Source organism: Ornithorhynchus anatinus, chromosome 4 (genome assembly GCF_004115215.2).
Source record: "Ornithorhynchus anatinus isolate Pmale09 chromosome 4, mOrnAna1.pri.v4, whole genome shotgun sequence".
In the NCBI taxonomy this organism is placed as follows: Eukaryota; Metazoa; Chordata; class Mammalia; order Monotremata; family Ornithorhynchidae; genus Ornithorhynchus; species Ornithorhynchus anatinus.
Genome location: NC_041731.1, coordinates 60,623,809 through 60,645,896, shown reverse-complemented (window position 1 = coordinate 60,645,896; position 22,088 = coordinate 60,623,809). Strand labels below are relative to the sequence as shown.

At 49.5% G+C, this 22,088-nt stretch overlaps 1 protein-coding gene and 1 non-coding gene across 4 annotated transcripts in view; both read right to left on the bottom strand.

The window, feature by feature from the left end:
- MATN2 (matrilin 2) overlaps positions 1–22,088 on the bottom strand; it is a 142,355-nt gene that overhangs the window by 1,470 nt on the left and 118,797 nt on the right. For 2 of the 3 annotated variants that reach the window (XM_029063440.2, XM_029063441.2), the window contains exons 12-17: positions 21,091–21,213; positions 12,857–13,270; positions 7,618–7,770; positions 2,827–2,898; positions 2,536–2,667; positions 1,475–1,573 (exon numbers count right to left, since the gene is read on the bottom strand). In XM_029063440.2, the coding sequence (XP_028919273.1) occupies positions 1,475–1,573; positions 2,536–2,667; positions 2,827–2,898; positions 7,618–7,770; positions 12,857–13,270; positions 21,091–21,213 (993 nt within the window). The remainder of the gene's footprint in view (positions 1–1,474; positions 1,574–2,535; positions 2,668–2,826; positions 2,899–7,617; positions 7,771–12,856; positions 13,271–21,090; positions 21,214–22,088) is intronic. The other variant, XM_029063442.2, reaches the window with a different exon arrangement.
- On the bottom strand, positions 9,072–9,209 carry LOC114811454. Its single transcript, XR_003759157.1, has one exon. It is a non-coding gene; the product is annotated as a small nucleolar RNA SNORA7 (small nucleolar RNA).

The following is a 22,088-nucleotide window of genomic DNA, read 5'->3' as shown; positions in this document are numbered from 1 at the left end:
TAGAAGGATCCTTCCATTATGGAGAACTGCTTGAATAAATTCCTCAGTCTGAGTTTTAGCAGCAGACTGTCTAATCCTGGGTGCCTATTTAAAAGATTCCTGCTGTCGTGCTTGCAGCTGATTAAAACCCAGGTGAAAGAAAAAGGACCATCCTTTCAGACGTCGATCCTCTTTAAGCTTCCCTCAAATACACTCTCTTCGAGCGGAGGGAGAAGGTGTAAAGAGTCAAAGTGTTAGAAATGGGTCTCCTTTAGCTGGGATGGTCGATGATGAAAATTGTATTTGTTCAGCACTTACTAGCTGCCAGGGTCTCTACAAAGCTCTGGAGTGGATAGAAGTTAATTAAGTTGGACACAGTCCCCGGTCTCTCACAGAGTTTACGCTATCCACTGGGCCATGCTGCCTCTCTAATGGACTGGGGTCCCCTCCTTGGGCCCAGCTGGTAGGAATTCATTCATTCTCGGGGCGGGTAGGGGGTCCCGCGCTATTGCGAGGGGAGACGTATGAAGCAGCCTGGCGTGGCTAGAGCCCGGACCTGGGAGTCGGAAGGTCGTGGGTTCTAATCCCAACTCGGCCACTTGTCTGCTGTGTGACCTTGGGCAGGTCACCTTCACTTCCCCGGACCTCAGCTCATCTGCAAAGGGGATTGAGAGTGTGAGCCCCATGTGGGAGAGGGACTCTGTCCAACCGGACCTGCTTGTATCCGTCCCAGCGCTTAATATAGAGCACGGCACATAGGAAGCGCTTCAGTACCACTCTTATTACTATTATTATGCTTCCCTGCTTTTGCACTTGCGGATCCCTTCTGTCCCAAGTGGTCAGTGCTGAGGTTATTGGCTGGGGGGGGTGCTGCAGGAAGCAGTCTCCCACCCCCCATCCCAGTTGCCAACACTGCCCCAGGAAAGGGGTCCCTTGAAGATGGAGGTAGGCCCCTCAGTTTACCTCTCTTAGCTCTGCCCCTGGGGCGGAGAACTCCTTTCTGCTGTTTGACCTTTGACAGATGACTTCTCTGCGCCTCAGTTACCTCATCTGCAAAATAGGGATTATGGTTCCCCAGCCCTATGTGGGACAGGGACTGTCCAACCCGATTAGCTTGAAGCAGCGTGGCTCAGTGGCAAGAGCACGGGCTTTGGAGTCAGAGGTCATGGGTTCCAATCCCTGGTCCGCCACTTAGCTGTGTGACTGTGGGCAAGTCACTTCACTTCTCTGTGCCTCAGTTACCTCATCTGGAAAATGGGGATTAAGACTGTGAGCCCCACGTGGGACAACCTGATTCCCTTGTGTCTACCCCAGCGCTTAGAACAGTGCTCTGCACATAGTAAGCGCTTAACAAATACCAACATTATTATTACCCCAGTGCTGAGCACAGTGCCTGGCACCCAATAAGGCCTTTACAAACTCCATCATAATAATCCTTTCAAGTCCATCTGTGGAGCTCAGACCACTGCAAAGTAGAAGTACCAGAAAAGGATATGCTGCTGCGTTAATCTTCTTACTTCTTCATTCGCGTAGTTCTGGAATGTTATGAGGTTTTCACATTTGCACTGGTCTTGCTTTTCTTCTGAACGGCTTCCTGAAAAAGAGAGATATCGGTTTATGGAGGGGCCCTCGAACAAAACAATCAATCGGTGGAATTTATTGAGCGTGGGTGGAGCTCTGTACTAAGCACTTGGTAAAGTAATAATAATAATGTTGGCATTTGTTAAGCGCTTACTGTGTGGCGAGAACTGTTCTAAGCGCTGGGGTAGACACAAGGGAATCAGGTTGTCCCACGTGGGGCTCACAGGCTTAATCCCCATTTTACAGACGGGGTAGCTGAGGCACCGAGAAGTGCAGTGACTTGCCCAAAGTCACACAGCTGACAAATGGCCGAGCCGGGATTTGAACCCATGACCTCTGACTCCAAAGCCCGTGCTCTTTCCACTGAGCCACGCTGCTTCTCTACAATACGGTAGAGCTGGTCGACTCAATCCCTGTCTCTAAGGGAGTTTCATGAGCCGAAAAAAACAGGCCCCACTGAGGAAATTAGACCACACAGTCTAACTTTTTATGTGCCCAACAGTCATAAATATTTATCGAGCACCTACTGTATGCAGAGCACTGTCCTAAGGCCCTGGGCGAGTACATTAAAACAGACACATAACCTTCCCACAGCGAGCTTACAGTTTCCATGCAGCTAGGCACAATCAAATAAATTCTGAGAACAAACTACGGACTTTCGGAAGCAGCTTTCCCGAAGGACAAGGAGAGAGTTTGCCCCATGCCTACCCCCATCTTCTTGTCCCTCCGTCCTTCTCCCTGACTCCTCTCCCGACTGCTTCCTTTCCCTTCCCTCTCGCTAATCGCGTCCACCAACTAAAGCGAGGGCTGAGGTGAATAATAATAAGAATGATGGTATTTGTTAAGCGCTTACTATGTGCAGAGCACTGTTCTAAGCGCTGGGGGAGATGCTTAAATCAGGTTGCCCCACGTGGGGCTCACAGTCTTCAGCCTAACCGTCTCTTCACTCCGCCCCCCTCGGCGGCCTCCAGTTACCTGAGGATTTAGCGTGGGTAAGTCTCACTGCTGACTGTGAAAGGCTCTCATCCTCGAACAGGTATCTGTGCTGCACTGCAAAATTAGAACAGGAAAGTAGATCTTGGATCGATAGGGTGACTGGCTCAAATTCTGGAAGAGACCACCCAGACATAAATGCAATTGCTAATGGCCGTGGAGAGCAGGGAGAGCAAGCCCATCTAATGACGGGGTCCGGTACGTGGGCGCCTTGTTTCAAAAGTTCCTTAAAAAACAACGGAGACTGTATTTTTGCGCTCGCAAAATACGTACCTGAAGACTGTTGAGCCATCTTGTAAAGGGTTCCTGCTGACGAGTCTTTGTGTTGATCTGAGTTTTCCAGAGCTGGGTGGAGAGATTACCAAAGGTGAGAGAAGCAGCATGACGGAGTGGATAGAGCACGGGTCTGGGAGTTAAAAGGTCGTGTGTTCTAATCCTGACTCTGCCCCTTGTCTGCTGGGTGACCTTAGGCAGGTCATTTCACTTTTCTGCGCCTCAGTTCCCTCATCTGTAAAACGGGGATTGAGACTGTGAGCCCCACGTGGGACAGGGACTGGGTCAACTCGATTTACTTCATTCAATAGTATTTATTGAGTGCTTCCTATGTGCAGTCCACTGTACTAAGCACTTGGAATGGACAATTCGACAACGGATAGAGACAATGCCTGCCTAGTGAAGGGCTCACCGTCTCCATCCCAGGACTTAGTACAGTGCCTGGCACATAGTACGCACTTAACAAATACCATCATTAAAGGTTGAGAATTGTACTTTCCAAGCACTTAGTACAGTGCTCTGCACACAGTATGCGCTCAATAAATACGATTGAATGAATGAACCTGAGGCCAAATGCTAGATCCTGGAGAATTATGCTACCTGCTCACCAAGGGTGTGTGCTCACCTCAGTTCCTGGTCAACAGACCAATAATTTGGAGGGTGATTGTTATATTTGTTAAGGGCTTACTCTGTGCCATGCACTGGAATAAATAGAAAAAATAATCAGATTAGACATAGGCCCTGTCCCACATGGGGCTTGCAGTTTAATAGGACAGAACAATAATGTTGGTATTTGTTAAGCGCTTACTATGTGCAGAGCACTGTTGTAAGCGCTGGGGGAGTTACAGGGTCACCAGGTTGTCCCACGTGAGGCTCACAGTTAATCCCCATTTTACAGATGAGGGAACTGAGGCACAGAGAAGTGAAGTGACTTGCCCACGGTCACGCAGCTGACAGGTGGCAGAACCAGGATTTGAACCCATGACCTCTGACTCCCAAGCCCGGGCTCTTTCCACTGAGCCATTGAATCTCCAGTTTACAGAGGAGGAAACTGAAGCACAGAGATGTGAAGCAACTTGTCCAAATTGACACAGCGGCCAAGGGGTGGAGCCAGGTTTGGAACCCAGTACCCCTGACTTTGCTCTTTCTACTGGGCCATGCTGCTTTCTGTGGATCTCACGCCTAGGAATTTTGGAGCTCAGAAGTCTTCCCCTAGGAGTTGCTTGAGGCTACTCTTCGGTGCTTTAAATTTTCACTTCTTTTAAAGAACAGCCAGTCTCCCAGTAGCTAGAGACGGATGTGACCAAGAAAATTTGCTTGAGGGTACTCTTCTGTGCTTTAAATTTTTACTTCTTTTAAAGAATAGCCAGTCCCCCAGTAGCTAGAGACGGATGTGACCAAGAAAGTTCTTTCCTTCCCCAAATTGTTTTTCTTAAAAAGGATGATCCTCTATAGATTCTTGGTCCTCAAGTCTCAGATCAAACAGTTTAATTACAATAGGATGGCCGAGTAGATAGAGCATGGGACCGGGAGGAAGGACCTGGACTCTAAACCCAGCTCTGCCACTCGTCTGCTCTGTGACCTGGAGTAAGTCATTTCGCTTCTCGGCCTCAGTTCCCTCATCTGTAAAATGGGATTAAGACTGGGAGCCCCACGAGGGACAGAGACTGTGTCCAACCTGACTAGCTTCAATCTACAGGCTGGAACAGTGCCTGGCGCATATTAAGTGCTCAACAAATGCCTTAAAAAAAAATGCCAGCAGCTTACACAGTTCTACTCTCTATTCCTTAGCAATCCCTAGGGCATAGAACGTCCTGAACGATTAGACGGGCGGCGAGTGCGAAGTCTAGGGGAAGGATCTGTTTATGTCCCAAACCGATCAGACTGTAAGCCCGTCGATTAGACCGTAAGCCCGTCAAACGGCAGGGACCGTCTCTATCTGTTGCCGACTGGTTCATCCCAAGCGCTTAGTACAGTGCTCTGCACATAGTAAGCGCTCAATAAATACTATTGAATGAATTTACCTCCAAAGGGACAACCACCTAGGACCAACGCTGTGGGTGTGGAGCCCCAGGAGGTGAGAGTTGCTGCAGTCTGAGCTGCCCACCTCAGCCAGATTTGTCAGAATTCATGCTGGGCCTGCGCCGCCCTGCAGAAAAGAACCGTGCTCTTTCCTCTAGGTCAACAGCAGGGCTATGAAAGTCCCAAGTTATTGGTGTGAAACCTCCCTTTAGGTCTCACTCCCAAAGGAACTGGGTGGCTTAACATCACCACCCCCATTTCCCTCTGCAGACCAGAGGGTAGAACATGGGCTTGGAAGTCAGAAGGACCTGGGTTCTGGTTCCGGCTTTGCCCCTCGTCTGCTGTGGGACCTTGGGCAAGGCACGTAACTTCTCTGGGCCTCCGTTCCCTCATCTGTAAAATGGGGATTAAGACTGTGAGCCCTACGTGGGCCAGGGACTATGCCCAAACCGACTTGCCTGTATCCACCCCAGCACTGAGTACAGTGCCTGGCACGTAGTAAGTGCTTAACAAATAGCATAATAATAACTGTTATTTTTACATAGATTCCTAGTAGATTCGATTAAATCACTTTGGGTGGAATTTTGAATGGATGAAGCTGGAGAGGAGAGAAAGGAAGTGAGGGCTAATGATGGGTTAGGGCTGTGGATGTTTGTTGTGAGAACTAAACCCTAGGGAAAAGGACACATGCTTAATTCCTGCTCCTTGGAGACAAACGGCAAAACCCAAGGCCACTAATGATTATGCTGTTCATTTGTTCATTCAATCGTACTGATTGAGCGCTTACTGCTGTGATACTCCCAAACTCACCTCCTCCAAGAGGCCTTCCCAGACTGAGCTCCTCTTCTCCCTCTACTCCCTCTGCCACCCCCCCCCTTCACCTCTCCGCAGCTAAACCCTCTTTTTCCCCTTTTCCCTCTGCTCCTCCACCTCTCCCTTCCCATCCCCACGGCACTGTACTCGTCCGCTCGACTGTATATATTTCCGTTACCCTATTTATTTTGTTAATGAATTGTACATCGCCTCGATTCTATTTAGTCGCCATCGGTTTTTACGAGATGTTCTTCCCCTCGACTCTATGTATCGCCATCGTTCTCGTCCGTCCGTCTCCCCCGATCAGACCGTGAGCCCGTCAAACGGCGGGGACCGTCTCTGTCTGTTGCCGACTTGTTCATTCCAAGCGCTTAGGGCAGTGCTCTGCACATAGTAAGCGCTCAATAAATACTATTAAATACTATTGAATGAATGAGCGGCTGGGTGAGTCAATATTTCCTGGAACCCTCTCTACTGCCCCACTCCATTTTTTTGGTATTATAGTCTGAATGCACCAGTCTACAATAATTGTGCTATCTGTTCATCGCTTACCTTCTGCCAAACACTGTATTAAGTGCCAGGATAGATATAAGTTAATGAGATCAGATAGAGTCCCTGACCTACATGGGACTCGCAGGCTGAGTAGAAAGAAGAGCTGACCTTGAATCCCCATTTTACATTACAGCGAAGTGAAGTGACTTGCCCAAGGCCACACAGCAGGCAAGTGGCAGAGCCAGGATTAAAACCCAGGTCCTCTGCCTTCCAGGCCCTTGCTCCGTCCTCTCCCTCTGCACTTAAACTAAAATGGGTGTTACTGTACCACCACTAGCTTACTTCTTGATTTCTTTGCTCGAGACAATTTCTCCTCCCCGCCCTGCTTTTCCCGAAGTCTGATCTCCTGCCTCCCTCTCTCTCGCTGGGGGAGCACTTTTCTGAATCCACCGAGCACCGTGGTGGTCTTGACACAGCGCGGGTGTCGGGGCAGTGATTCCTCGTCCGTGGCGCAGGGACCGTACAGTCAATTGGAGAAGGCAGAGGGCCTCAAGCGCCTAGCCGTGCCGGAGGTTGGGGACGAGGAGCGGAGCGGCGAGTGGCTTTTCCCATCCGCCTCAATGCCCAGTCTGCCCTCAATTGCTCCCACTTTGAAGGTTGCTGTTCTGCAGGGGAAGCAGCATGGCCTAGTGGGTAGAGCCCGGGCCCGGGAGTCAGAAGGACCCGGGTTTTAATCCCGGCTCCCACACTGGGCCAGCCACTTCACTTCTTTGGGCCCCTGTTACCCCATCTGGAAATTGGGGATGAAGACCGTGAGCCCCAGGTGGGACAGGGATTGCGTCCGAGCTAATCAGGTTGCTTAAATGGTGCTTGACCCATATGATAATAATGAAAATGATGGTGTTTGTTAAGCGCTTACTGCGTGCAAAGCACCGTTCTAAGCGCTGGGGTGGATACAAGGTGATCATGTTGTCCCACGTGGGGCTCCCAGTCTTCATCCCCATTTTCCAGATGAGGGAACTGAGGCCCAGGGAAGTGAAGTGATTTGCCCAAAGACACACAGCTGACAAGTGGCGGGGCCGGGATTTAATAATAATAATAATAATAATAATGTTGGTATCTGTTAAGCGCTTACTATGTGCAGAGCACTGTTCTAAGCGCTGGGGTAGATACAGGGTCATCAGGTTGACCCACGTGAGGCTCACAGTTAATCCCCGTTTTACAGACGAGGTCACTGAGGCCCAGAGAAGTGAAGTGACTTGCCCACAGCCACACAGCTGACAAGTGGCAGAGCCGGGAGTCGAACCCATGACCTCTGACTTCCCAGCCCGGGCTCTTTGCGCTGAGCCACGCTGAGAGCGCTTAACTGTCGTCGTCATCATTAGTACGGGCAGCGATTTGTCGTGCGTCTACAGACAGAGCTATGTTTCCAACTTATCTGTGGATTGTAGTAACAGACTGTACCTTCGCAGATTCCTTTCTTGAGTTTATCACTTATCTCTCCCATCGTGCTGAAGTCCTCGGCATAGAAGAGGTGCTTCTCTGGAGGTTCGGACGCTATCTCCAGCAGTTCTTCTTCGATGGCCTTTCCGACCCCGACAGCGTAGATGGTGATTCCTGGGCGTACGTGAAAACATGATCAAGATCCCACCCGCGGAAGGCAGGAGTCACCCGCTCCGCTTCCGAACCGACCCAGTGACCGTGTCCTTCTTCTGAGGTCGTATTCGTTCATTCGCTCAATCGAAATTATGGAGCGCTTACTGCGTGCAGAGCGCTGTGCTCAGCGCTTGGAAAGGACAGTTCGGCAACAGATAGAGACCATCCCTACACGACAACGGGCTCAAAGTCTAGAAGGGGGGAGGACGCATCAAAACAAGTAGACAGGCATCAATAGCATCGATATAAATAAAATCATAGACATATATGCATCATTGATTAAATAGAATGATAAATATGTATATACACAAGTGCTGTGGGGCAGGGAGGGGGGTAGAGCAGAAGGAGGGAGTGGGGGCGATGGGGAGGAGGAGCGGAGGAAAAGGGGGAAGGCCTCCTGGAGGAGGTGAGCTTTCAGTAGGGCTTTGAAGAGGGGAAGAGAATGAGTTTGGCGGAGGTGAGGGGGGAGGGCGGTCCGGGACCGCGGGAGGACGCGGCCCGGGGGTCGACGGCGGGACGGGCGAGACCGAGGGACGGGGAGGAGGTGGGCGGCGGAGGAGCGGAGCCTGCGGGGTGGGCGGTAGAAAGAGAGAAGCGAGGTGAGGTAGGAGGGGGCAAGGGGATGGAGAGCTTTGAAGCCAAGAGTGAGGAGTTTTTGCTTGATACGGAGGTCGACAGGCGACCACTGGAGATTTTTGAGGAGGGGGGGTGACAGGCCCAGAGCGTTTCTGTAGAAAGATAATCCGGGCAGCAGAATGAAGTAGGGACCCAAGTGGGGAGAGAGAGGAGGTTGGGGGAATTATGCCCAGCTTCTTGGTCCTAATGCTACTACTCCCGTCCAAGCCTGGGGCTTTCAACCCAGGGCAAAACCAAGAGAGTATGAGCCGGCAGAGCTACGTCTAGCCTGCTTCAGGAAAACTAGGGAGATGCATTCAGGTGAGAAGGAAAAGGGGAGAAATCGCTCCTTAAGGAACTGAATCACAAATCATGCAACTCCAGATTTCACTACGACTGAAGGTTCTCCCGGCACTTACATGTCGCGTCTTATGCCGTCGAGTAGTCTCCGACCCGTAGCGACGCCACGGACACATCTCTCCCAGAACGCCCCACCTCCATGTGCCATCGTTCTGGTAGTGTGTCCAGAGAATTTTCTTGGTCAAAATGTGGGAGCGGTTTACCGTCGCCTCCTTCCACGCAGTAAACTTGAGTCTCAGCCCTCGACTCTCTCCCGTGCCGCCGCTGCCCAGCACGGGGGAGTTTTGACTTGTAGCAGGTGGCCTTCCACTCGCTAGCCACTGGCCAAGCTAGGAATGGAATGGACGGGCCTCCGCTCGACTCTCCCTCCCGTAGCGGAGACTGGGAGAGCACTGGAAACTCTCCGGGTGCCATCCTGAAAGGGGGCCCTTACATACCTAAATATAATTTAATGTCCGTCTCCCTCTCTTGACTGTAAGCTGTGACTAAAGGCTCTCCTGGCATTATATACAATAAATATATTTTAATGACAATCTCCCTCTCTAGACCGTTAGCTCCTGGTGGACACTTCCCAAGCGCTTAGTGCAGTGCACTCTGCACTCAGTAAATGCCACTGATTGATAAGTTTTGGCTTTAGAGCACATTAAGTTTTCCCCAAACTCCCTCGAAATAAACGTAATCTTCACCCACTCCCCTTCTCATTCAGAAGTGATAGGTTCGTAGTTTCATTCTAATTGTAGGAATCTGCTTGCATCTCTGTCTACAACTGTCAGGTTGACCAAGTCGTTAGAATGGATAAGAAAATAGCAGCTAAAAAGGCCTTATTTATATTGCTGTCTGTCTCCCTCCCGCAAACCCCCTGCCCCGGACCGTGAGCCGGCTGCGGGCAGGGATTGTCACTGTTTATTGTCGTATTGTTCTTTCCCAAGTGCTTAGTACAGCGCTCTGCACACGGTAGGCGCTTAATAAATTCGACCGAATGAATGACCCAGATCGCTGAAGTTGAACTTTGCCGTAAGGCCAACAGTAGGGTACGTGTAGAGTACACTCTTGCATACCTGTGAGCTTACCCCTAAAAAGGATGACTGCCACTTTAAGAACACCACAACTAAATAAAAATTATATGAGATCTTTGATTTCTGATGAGAAAGCGGGCACGTGTATACCCCAGGTCAATCTGCAAAAGTCGGGGGCTGGTTCATCAGTTTATGGGGTCGGTATCTCGGGCCCTTTGCTTCTCTTATTCTCTGTGATTTCACCGCTCCACAAAACCAACGATATAGTGGGCAGGAAGTGAGACACACATCGGTTCACTTTGCTGTCTGCTAACATCTGCGCTTAAGTTTAGTCATTTGCACCCACTGTTTCCACTTCCTCTCCAATTTTCTCCTTGACCCCCCCGCAGTCTGGCTTCCCCGCCCTTCACTCCACAGAAACCCCACCTTTCTAAGGTCACCAGTGATGTCTTTCTTGCCGAATTCAACGGCCCCTACTCCATCCTAATCCTCCTTGAGCGTCCTGCTGCCTTTGACGCCGTGGACCACCCTCTTCTTGAGACATCGTCCGACTTGGGTTTCACCGAAGCTGTCCTCTCTTTGTTCTCTTCCTATCTCTCTGGCCAGTCCTTCTTTGGCCTCCCACCTTCTTACTCTGGGAGCCCCTTCCATTCAGTTCTGGGTCCCCTTCCATTCTCCACTTCCACGCGCTTCCCTGGGCCACTCACTCGCTCCCACGGCTTCCACTACCACCAATGCGCGGATAATTCCCGATTCCACATCTCCAGCCTCGATTTCTCTCCTGGACATCTCTACTTGGATGTCCCTCCATCTCCTCAGGCAGGGCGTGCCGAAACGCAACTACTCACGTTCCCACCCGAACTCCGCCCTCCCCGCGTCTTTCCCGTCGCTGTAGACGATACCACCGTGACGATGCCACCATCCTCCCTATCTCCCGAGCCTGTAACGTTGACATTATCCTCATCTTTCTCATTCAATCTGCCTATTCGATCTGTCACCTAATCCTGTCCGCTCTACCTTCGTAACATCTCCGGAATCTGCCCTCTCCTCTCCTTCTGAATTGCTACCAAGCTGATCCAAACCCATCACGTGAAAGGCACATCTCCTCCAAGCCTTCCCTGACTAAGCCCTCCTCTCCTCTTCTCCCACTCCCTTCTGCACCGCTCTCGCTTGCCCCTCTATTCATCCTCCCTCCCATCCCCACAGCACGTATGTATACATCTGTAATTCGTTTCCCTATTTCTTTATAATTAATGTCCGCCTCCCCCTCTAGACTGTAATAATAATAATAATAATAATGTTGGTATTTGTTAAGCGCTTACTATGTGCCGAGCACTCTTCTAACCTCTGGGGTGGATACGGGGTAATCGGGTTGTCCCACGTGAGGCTCACAGTCTTCATCCCCATTTGACAGATGAGGGAACTGAGACAAGGAGAAGTGAAGTGACTTGCCCACAGCTGTGAGTGGCGGAGCCGGGATTAATAATAATAATAATAATAATATTGGTATTTGTTAAGCGCTCACTAGGTGCAGAGCACTGTTCTAAGCGCTGGGGGAGATAAAAGGTAATCAGGTTGTCCCACATGAGGCTCACAGTCGTAATCCCCATTTTACAGATGAGGGAACGGGCACAGAGAAGTGAAGTGGCTTGCCCACAGTCACACAGCTGACAAGTGGCAGAGCCGGGATTCGAACCCATGACCTCTGACTCCCAAGCCCGGGCTCTTTCCACTGAGCCACGCTGCTTCTCTGTGAGCTTGTTGTGGGCAGGAATGTGTCTGTTGTTATATTGTACTCTCCCAAACACTTAGTACAGCGCTTGGCGCATAGTGAGCGCTCTATAAATACGATTCAACAAATGCCCGTCTACTTGTTTGGTTTCGTTGACTGTCTCCCTTTCTAGACTGTGAGCCTATTGTTGGGTAGGGACTGTCTCTATCTGTTGCCCAATTGTACTTTCCAAGCGCTTAGTACAGTGCTCTGCACACAGTAAGCGCTCAATAAATACCACTGAACGAATGAATGACTCACATTCCGCCCTGGCATCGGTTTTCCCAGGTCCAGATGGTCCTGCGATTTGGGGGGAGTGGCACGAACTCTATTTGGTCACTAGAGGCCCTTTTAGTTCCAGACATATTTTTGTCTTAAATAATGGCATATCGGTCTGGAAAAGTTCATGCAGCATCTCAAGCATCTCGCTCCCGCTTTTAGGGCACGGTGCTCGCTCCAGCCGGCTCCGGTCCTGCGGATTTTAATAATTTTAATTTTCAGGGAGCACCAGCGACTCGACTGCCCAGGATCGCCATTCTCCTCTAGACGTTGCGCCCCTTGTGGGTAGGGAGTGTGTCGGTTTATTGTCGTAGCGTACACTCCCGTGCGCTTAGTACAGTACATATTTACTATTTTATTATTCTATTTATATCTGATGTGTCTTTTAGCTGTAATTCCATTTGTACGGACGCTATCGATGCCTGTCTATTTGTTCTGTGGTCTGTCTCCCCCCTCCTAGGCGGCGAGCCCCTTGTTGGCTAGGGGACGGTCTCTATCTTCTCTATCGGAGAAGCAGCGTGGCTCAGCGGAAAGAGCCCGGGCTTGGGAGTCAGAGGTCATGGGTTCGAATGCCGGCTCCGCCACTCGTCAGCTGGGTGACTTCGGGCCAAGTCACTTCACTTCTCCGTGCCTCAGTTCCCTCATCTGGAAAATGGGGATTAACTGTGAGCCTCACGTGGGACAACCCGACTCCCCTGTATCTCCCCCAGCGCTTACAACAGTGCTCGGCACAGAGTAAGCGTTTAACAAATACCAACATCATCTGTTGCCGAACCGTACTTTCCAAGCGCTCAGTCCACTGCTCGGCACACAGGAAGCGCTGGATAAATACGACCGAATGAACAGGAAGCGCTTGGTGAATACGACCGAATGAATGACCGTCGCCCCGTCTGGTCCGTAAGGTCGCCGTGGGCAGGGAATACGTCTCTTCCACTGACCTCTCCCAAGCGCTCAGTACAGCGCTCCGCACGCGGTAAGGGCTCAATAAACGTGATGGAAAGAATACCGTTCTGCTTCGCTTTGTCGGCCCACTCCGAGACGTCGTCTTGAGCCCGTCCGTCCGTGACGGCGATGGCCACTCTGGGCACCCCCGCCGACGGGGGCCGGGCCCCTTCGGCTTCGGTGAAACTCCTCTCGAACATCTGCTTCAGGGCCATCCCCGTCATGGAGCCCTTCCCCATGTATCTCATGTGAGCCACGGCTTTCTTCATGTCCCTGGCCGAGCCGAAATCCCGCAGGGTGAACTCGGTCCGGACGTGAGTAGAGTACTGGAGCAGACCCACGCGGGCTGCGTGGGGGGAAACCTCCAGGGAATCCAAGATCCCGGCGACGAACCGTTTCACGACCTCGAAGTTCTCTTCTCCGAGGCTCTTGGACCCGTCGATGACGAACACCAAGTCGACGGGGCCTTCGGTGCATTCTGCGGGGATTGAATCAGAGGCGGGGAGAGGAAACGGCCTGTCATTGGTCTTCTGAAATAATAATAATAATAACGTTGGGATCTGTGAAGCGCTTACCGTGTGCCGAGCACTGTTCTAAGCGCTGGGGGAGATCCAAGTTAATCGGGTTGCCCCACGTGGGGCTCCCAGTCTTCAGCCCCGTTTCACAGATGAGGTAACCGAGGCCCAGAGAAGTGAAGTGACTTGCCCAAACTCACACAGCTGACAAGCGGCGGCGCCGGGATTAGAACCCATGACCTCTGACTCCCAAGCCCAAGCGTACGGACAGTCGAGGGAAGGCACATCTCCTCCGAGAGGCCTTCCCTGACTAAGCCCTCCTTTCCTCTTCTGCGTCACCCTGACCTGCTCCCTTTATTCATCCTCCCTCCCAGCCCCACAGCACTTATGTACAGAAATGTCATTTTTTCATATTAATGTCTATCTCCCTCTCTGGACTGTAAACTCGCTGGGGACCGCGAATAAGTCTGTTTATTGTTATATTGTACTCTCTCAAGCAGTTAGTACAGTGCTCCGCATAATGACAATGTTGGTATCTGTTAAGCGCTTACTATGTGCCGAGCACTGTTCTAAGCGCTGGGGTAGACACAGGGGAATCGGGTCGTCCCACGTGGGGCGCACAGCCTTCATCCCCATTTTACAGATGAGGTCACTGAGGCACCGAGAAGTGAAGTGACTTGCCCAAAGTCACACAGCTGACAAATGGCCGAGCCGGGATTCGAACCCATGACCTCTGACTCCAAAGCCCACGCTCTTTCCACTGAGCCACGCTGCTTCTCTGCATACACAAAATACTCAATAAATATGACTGAATGAAGGAATGAGCAATCTGAGGCGAAGCTGCGTGATTTAGTGGAAAGAGCACGGGTCTGGGAGTAAGAGGCCCTGGGTTCTAATAATAACGTTGGTATTTGTTAAGCGCTTACTATGTGCAGAGCACTGTTCTAAGCGCTGGGGGAGATCCAAGTTAATCGGGTTGTCCCACGCGGGGCTCCCAGTCTTCAGCCCCGTTTTACAGATGAGGTAACTGAGGCCCAGAGCAGTGACGTGACTTGCCCACAGTCACACAGCTGACAAGTGGCTGAGTCGGGATTCGAACCCATGACCTCTGACTCCAAAGCCCGTGCTCCTTCAACTGAGCCACGCTGCTTCTCATAATAACGTTGGTGGGTGTTCGTTGAGCGCTTACTATGTGCAGAGCACTAAGCGCCGGGGTAGACACAGGGTAATCGGGTTGTCCCTCGTGGGGCTCAGAGTCTTCACCCCCATTTTGCAGATGAGGTCACTGAGGCCCAGAGAAGTGAAGTGACTTGCCCACAGTCACACAGCTGACAAGGGGCAGAGGCGGGATTCGAACCCATGACCTGGGACTCCCGAGCCTGGGCTCTTTCCACTGAGCCACGCTGCTTCTCTAATCCCAGCTCTGCCGCTTGCCTGCCGTGTGACCTTGGGCAAGTCCCTTCACTGTATCTCAGTTCTCTCCTCGGCTAAAGGGGGATGCAATAGCTGTTTTCCCGCCTCCTCGTTCTGGGAACCTCTAATGGTGGGGAGTAGCATGGCTTAGTGGAAAGAGCACGGGCCTGGAAGTCAGAAGGTCATGGGTTCTGATCCCGGCTCCACCACGTGTCTGCTGTGGGACCTAGGGCAAGTCACTTCAATTCTCTGGGCCTCGGTTCTCTCATCTGTAAAATGGGGCTTAAGACTGTGAGCCCCTTATGAAACAGGGACTGCCTCCAATCTGGTTAATTTATATCTACCCCAGGGCTTGGCACATAGTAAGCGCTTAACAGGTCCTTCTCTGTGTCTCAGTTCCCTCTTCTGTAAAATGGGGATTAAGCGCTTAGTACAGTGCTCTGCACAGAGTAAGCGCTCAGTAAATACTACTGAATGAATGAAGGCTGCGAGCCCCGTGTAGGAATATGTCCAACCCGATTTGCTTGTATCTACCTCGGCGCTTAGTACGGTGCCTGGCACAGAGTAAGTGCTTTATAAATACCACAGTTATCATTATTTAAGTGCTTTATGAATACCACAGTTATCATTATTATCATCTTGTATCTACCCCAGTCCTTAGTACAGTGCTTGGCACACAGTAACCACTTAAATGCCACAATTACGATTATTATTAGAGCAACCTGAGACCATCTCCTCTCTTAGGACGCGCTTCCTCTTTTTCCATTTACAAATGGGACTAATAAAGACTATGCGGGAGAGGCAGAAAGGGCGATGAAAATGAGTTTAGATTATCCAGCTGAACCTCGGACACGATTCTCGGCTAGGAATCAAGCAGAAGTATTCATTTTTTAAAAAAAGATGGTATTTGTTAAGTGCCTACTCTGTGCCAGGCATTGTACTAAGCAGCTAATCAGATTGGACACAGTCCACATCCCACATGGGGCTCACAGTCTTAATCTCCATTTTACAGATGAGGTCACTGAGGCCCAGGAACATGAAGTGACTTGACCGAGGTCCCACAGCAGACAAGTGGCGGAGCCAGGATTAGAACCCGGGTCCTCTGACTCCCAGGCCTGTGCTCTATCCATTAGGCCACACTGCTTCTCATTGAATTGCTAAGCATCATACTAAACAGTTGGGCGAATTCAACAGTACTTCATTCAATTTATCTTGATGATGATGTTTTGTTCTGTTCTGTCGTCTCTCTCCCCCGTTTAGACCGTGAGCCCGTCACTGGGCAGGGATTGTCTCTACCTGTTGCCCAGTTGTCCATTCCAAGCGCTTAGTCCAGTGCTCTGCACATAGTAAGCGCTCAATAAATACTACTGAATGAATGAACAGTAGCAAGAGACGTGTTCCTTGTCCTCAGCGAACTTAAAAAGGGGTGGGAGACAAAATTACTTTACAAACAATGAAAATGGGAGGAAGGATAAAAATAGAGTAGGAAGGATTGCACATATCAAGATGAAATAGCTGAATAATTTAAGGTACAAGCTCCTTGTAGGCAGGGAAAGTGTCTACCAGCTCTGTTCTATTGGACTCTCCCAAGTGGTCAGTACAGTGCTCTGCACACAGTAAGCGCTCAATAAATACATTTGATTGATTGAAAAATAAGCATGCATTTGTAAGGGCTGAGAACAGGCAGAAAATACCTAAGTATTGAGGATGGTGTGGGGATGATGCAATGAGTTTATTGGGAGTTAATCAGGGTGGGATTTCTGGAGGGTTTTGAAGGAAGGGAAAGGTACGGCGAGGTGGACTGGAGGGGTGGGAGAAGGTCCCGGTCTGGGGGACCAAAAAAAACAACAGCTGAGAACACAGTCATGTTTTAAATGGGAAAAGATACCGCCCCCAAACCTCGCGGAACACCAGATGTATAAACTATTTCAGTAATCCTCTACTTCCTGCTGCAAAGGGGCCTCGACAAAGCTGTCTCATCATAAAACTAATCTTGGGTAGGTGTTCTTTAAAAGGTACTAAGACACCTTCACTGTGGATCCAAAGGTGAAAACGATTCTACTGAAGACACTTTATCTCCTTTATGGCCCCACGGGGACCTTGATAATTACCCGTTTCACCTAATTAAATATTCTTCTAACTATAAAGCTAATAATAATGATGTTGGTATTTGTTAAGCGCTTACTATGTGCAGAGCACCGTTCTAAGCGCTGGGGTAGATACAGGGTCATCAGGTTGTCCCATGTGAGGATCCTCATTTTACAGATGAGGGAACCGAGGCCCAGAGAAATGAAGTGACTTGCCCAAGGTCACACAGCTGACAAGTGGCAGAGCTGGGATTCGAACCCATGACCTCTGACTCCCAAGCCCGGGCTCTATCCGCTGAGCCACGCTGCTTCAGTTGACGGGGCCTAGTAATAAATAATCATTGTCAGTCGAACTTGTCCTACCCAGAGTCGTTGGACCTTTCTTTATCGGGTCCTCAGAAGTTGAATTTTCCACAAGAGTATGCCAGTGTCTATCCCATCTATTGTAGCCTCCCAAGCGCTTAGTACAGTGCTCTGCACGCAGTAAGCGCTCCAATAAGCACCACTGATTGAATGATTTCCTTCATGGCGTTTCAAATAATCTGAGAGAGCATAGTCTTTGAATATATTGTGATTTAATACTGGTGTCCACATCCAGCGCTTAGAACAGTGCTCGGCACACAGTAAGCGCCGAACAAATACCGTCATTATTTCCATAAACACGGGGTTCCACAAATACACCCTTGTGCTTTTTAATGGTATTGGTTAAGCTCTTACTATGTTCGAGGGACTGTACTAAGCACTGGGGTAAATCATGTTAGACACCGGCCATGTCCCTCATGAGGCTCAGTGTCTTAATTCCAATATTTTAACGTTGCTATTTGTTAAGCGCTTACTATGTTCAGAGCACCGTTCTAAGCGCTGGGGTAGACACAGGGTCATCAGGTTGTCCCACATGAGGCTCACAATCTTCATCCCCATTTTACAGATGAGGGAAATGAGGCACAGAGAAGTTAAGTGACTTGCCCACAGTCACCCAGCTGACAGGTGGCAGAGCTGGGATTCGAACAAATGACCTCTGACGCCCAAGCCCGGGCTCTTTCCACCGAGGCACAGAAAAGTGAACTGCCTTGCCCCAGGTCACACAGCAGACCGGTATTAGAAACCAGGTCCTCCGACTCCCAGTCCTGTGCTCTTTCCACTAGGCCGTGTTGCTTTTCTTTTGTGACGAGTAAATATCAAGAAAATGGAGATCAAATCCTGTCCTTTAGACTGCAAGCGTCATGTGGGCAGGGATCGTGCCTACCCAATTCTATTGTACTATATAATAATAATAATAATGTTGGTATCTGTTAAGCGCTTCCTATGTGCAGAGCACAGTTCTAAGCGTTGGGGTAGATACAGGGTAATCGGGTTGTCCCACGTGAGGCTCACAGTCTTCATCCCCATTTTACAGATGAGGGAACTGAGGCGCAGAGAAGTGAAGTGACTTGCCCACAGTCACCCAGCTGACAAGTGGCGGAGCCGGGATTCGAACCCATGACCTCTGACGCCCAAACCCGGGCTCTTTCCACTGAGCCACGCTGCTACTATATATAGTACAGTGCTCGGCATTCAGCAAGCGCTCAGTAAATACCACTGATTACTTAAGCTGACCGAGTGCCCCATGAATCCTGCCATTTTTCAGAAAACACAAAGGGAGGCCGGTATCGAGAGAAGAGCCCAAACTCAGCCAAAACTATAAATCAAAATAGAGAGTATTTGACAACGCTAATTTTATTTGGCGAACTAAGTCAACATTTGTTGAACCTCGCCTACACACGCATGCTTCACTGAGTAATTCATAGGGCTGATGGGGACAACTGAGAAGCAGCGTGGCGCAGTGGAAAGAGCACGGGCTTTGGAGTCAGGGCTCATGAGTTCGAATCCCAGCTCTGCCACTTGTCAGCTGTGTGACTGTGGGCAAGTCACTTAACTTCTCGGTGCCTCAGTTCCCTCATCTGTAAAATGGGGATTAAGACTGTGAACCCCACGTGGGACAACCTGATTCCCCTGTGTTTACCCCAGCGCTTAGAACAGTGCTCTGCACATAGTAAGCGCTTAACAAATACAAATACCAACTGTGAGCCCGTCCCTGGGCAGGGATTGTCTCTATCATCTGTTGCCAAATTATCCATTCCAAGTGCTTAGTACAGTGCTCTGCACAAAGTAAGCGCTCAAATGCGATCGAATGAATGAATGGATCATTTTTCCTCTCCCCAGACTATTACCTGGGGAAATTTAATACAATTTAAGAAAACAATGAGGTCCCGTTTCAGGACTCTTTCAGTAGTATTTATTGAGCACTTACTATGTGCAGAGCACTGTACTAAGCGCTTGGAATATAATAATAATAATGTTGGTATCTGTTAAGCGCTTACTATGGGCCGAGCACTGTTCTAAGCGCTGGGGTAGACACAAGGGAAACAGGTTGTCCCACGTGGGGCTCACAGTCTTCATCCCCATTTGACAGATGAGGTCACTGAGGCACAGAGAAGTGAAGTGACTTGCCCAAAGTCACGCAGCTGACAAGTGGCCGAGCCGGGAGTCGAACTCACGACCTCTGACTCCGAAGCCCAGGCTCTTTTCCACTGAGCCACGCTGCTTCCCAATATATATACAATTATACGCACTATAATTGTACATATGTATACACTTACATATAATTATTTACATAATTAATTACATATACATATAACATATACAATTCGGCAACAGACTCTTGCACTCGTAACCTCCCACTGTACTTCTGTCCATGTGGATTCACCCATTTTACTAGAGTTATTCTACTTACAATTTAAGAGGGAACATAATCCCACAATTTGCAGAGCAAAGGCTTCCATCTCTGTATATCTGTGCGCGTGCGTGTCTGTCTCCCGTTGAACTGTCAACACCCTGTGAGCAGCGACTGTGTCTTCCACCATTTTCGTACTTCTCGAGTGTTTTGCACGGGGCTCTGCACGCAGTCTGGGCTAAGAAACACTACCGACCGATTGACTGGCTGAGCTAGGTGACGCAGTAGGGTTTCGCTATCGGCCATTCGAGAAGGCCGAGCGCTTCTTTCCCCAAGTGCGCCTAGGCGGAGCAGTGAGGCTAGAAACCGGGTAGTCTTTTGATGTTTTTTCAGTCCTCTACCCTCCTGCCTCTGGCCCATTAGTCTTCCCTCTCTCCCGGAATGGCCACTCCGCTTAGGTTTTCCAAATCCCGTTCCTCCCCTATTTCAAATCCCTTCACAAATTCTTCTTTCCCAGGCATGCCATCCTGCTAGCCCCCTCATCCCTCGAATGAACCTATCTTCCTTTATTAGTTCTCTATGTCTACATTCTCATAAACAGTCACCATTTAGATCTTTTTTTTTAAAAAAAAAAATGGTATTTGTTAAGCACTTACTATGTGCCGGACACTATTCTAAGCGCTGGGGAAGATACGAGGTAATCAGGTTGGACACAGTCCATGTCCCACGTGAGGCTTACAGTCGTAATCCTCATTTTACAGATGAGGTAACTGAGGAGTGAAGTGACTCGCCTAAGGTCACACGGCAGACAAGTGGTGGAGCTGGGACTAGAACCCAGGTCCTTCTGACTCCTAAGCCCGTGCTCTATCCATAAGGTCACACCGTCTCCTCCACTAAGTCCCCGAGGGACAGAATTGCGTCTCACCTATTTCGAACATTCTCCACGCGTTTCTTTCGGGGATCTACGCATTGAAGACGCTCAGCGTCCTTCTGGTAGTGATGATTTAGTGGCCAACTTCAAACTACATTTAAGTTCTTGTACTTGGGCCAACAGGAGAAGGTTTGAATCCACCTTAACGGATTTCAAAAATACTGAGGTGTTTTTTACGGCCACTCCGGTTCCTATTTAATTCCAGATTTGTATTAAAAAGCACCCGCTCCCTGGGGTTTTACAGCAGTCTTCCGACTTAGAGAGGCTCGTGAGGGGCGCCCTCGAACTCCGGAAAATGAAGAGGTTCCAAGCGCTGCCGCTTTGATCCTAATCTCGGGGGCCCTTTAGGAAAAGAGGTGAGCAGAAACCTATTTCCTTGGAGGTGCCGGTGTTCCCACTTGAGCCCGGGAAGGAAAGACGGTCACTCTGACTGGTTTCGTCTTTCCAAGCCAACTATGCTTATTTTCTCTTTAATAACTGCTAAGTAGAAGGGCCTAGCCAACTCTGCAATGGGATAGGATGTGTTTCTTGAGCTTCGCTTTTATTATTTTTGGATGGATTCATCTCCTTTCATAAAATCCAAGAGAGCGGTTGATTCTAAAGTAAATAAATACGTAGAATCAAGCTCAAATGACTTACTTCTGCACCGCTTCCCATCCTCGGCTAAGACGAATTCCTCTCGGCATTTGCAGATGTAGGAGTCGGCATTATTAACGCAAATGTGTTCGCAGCCGTGGTTAACCGATCTGCAGACATCCTTCCCTGAGGACGATGAAGGGAGTTGAAACAATTCCATTAATGCGGCGAATTAACAGTTACGTAATATCGCAAGAGGCTTATAGAAGTTTCTCGGTTACATAACGCCGTAACAGGATTATAGAAGTTTTTTCTTAGGCACACCGATTCCGTCAGATTTTCCTGCGGTGTATTTCCTGTTCCCGCCTGCCTAAACCTTAGGCGAGAGCTGTAATGAAGGTCTATCGCTTGTCCTCTGAATTCTCAAGTTTTCTGTTAAAGAGAACTCTACCCGCTTCCCCGCCCCACAGCACAGTGTCTATCTGTACGTATTTACTATTCTATTTATTAACGATGTGTGTATATAATTCTGTTTATCTATTTTGATGCTATCGATGCCTGTCTACTTATTTTGTTTTGTTGACTGTCTCCCCCTTCTAGACTTGTGAGCCCGTTGTTGGGTAGGGATTATCTCCGTTGCCGAACTGTACTTTCCAAGCGCTTAGTAGAGTGCTGTGCACACAGTAAGTGCTCAATAAATACGATCGAATGAATGAAGAGTTGGGAGTAAGCGCAACTTACTTGGCCAAAGGGGGGGAAATTTAAATACTGATTTTTATGGTATTTGTTAAGCGCCTACTACCCGCCAGGGACCCTACTAAGAGCTGAGGCAGATACAAGCGAATCAGGTCGGACACAGTGTCCCACATTGGGCGCTCAGTATATTTTTTTTATGGCATTTGTTAAGAGCTTACTAGGTGTCAGGCACTTTACTAAGTGCTGGGGTAGACACAGAGTTGGTCACGGTCCACGGCCCACATGGGGTTCACAATCTTTATCCCCATTTTACAGATGATCATCATCGGTGGTATTTATTGAGTGTTTACTATCGATCAGTGTGC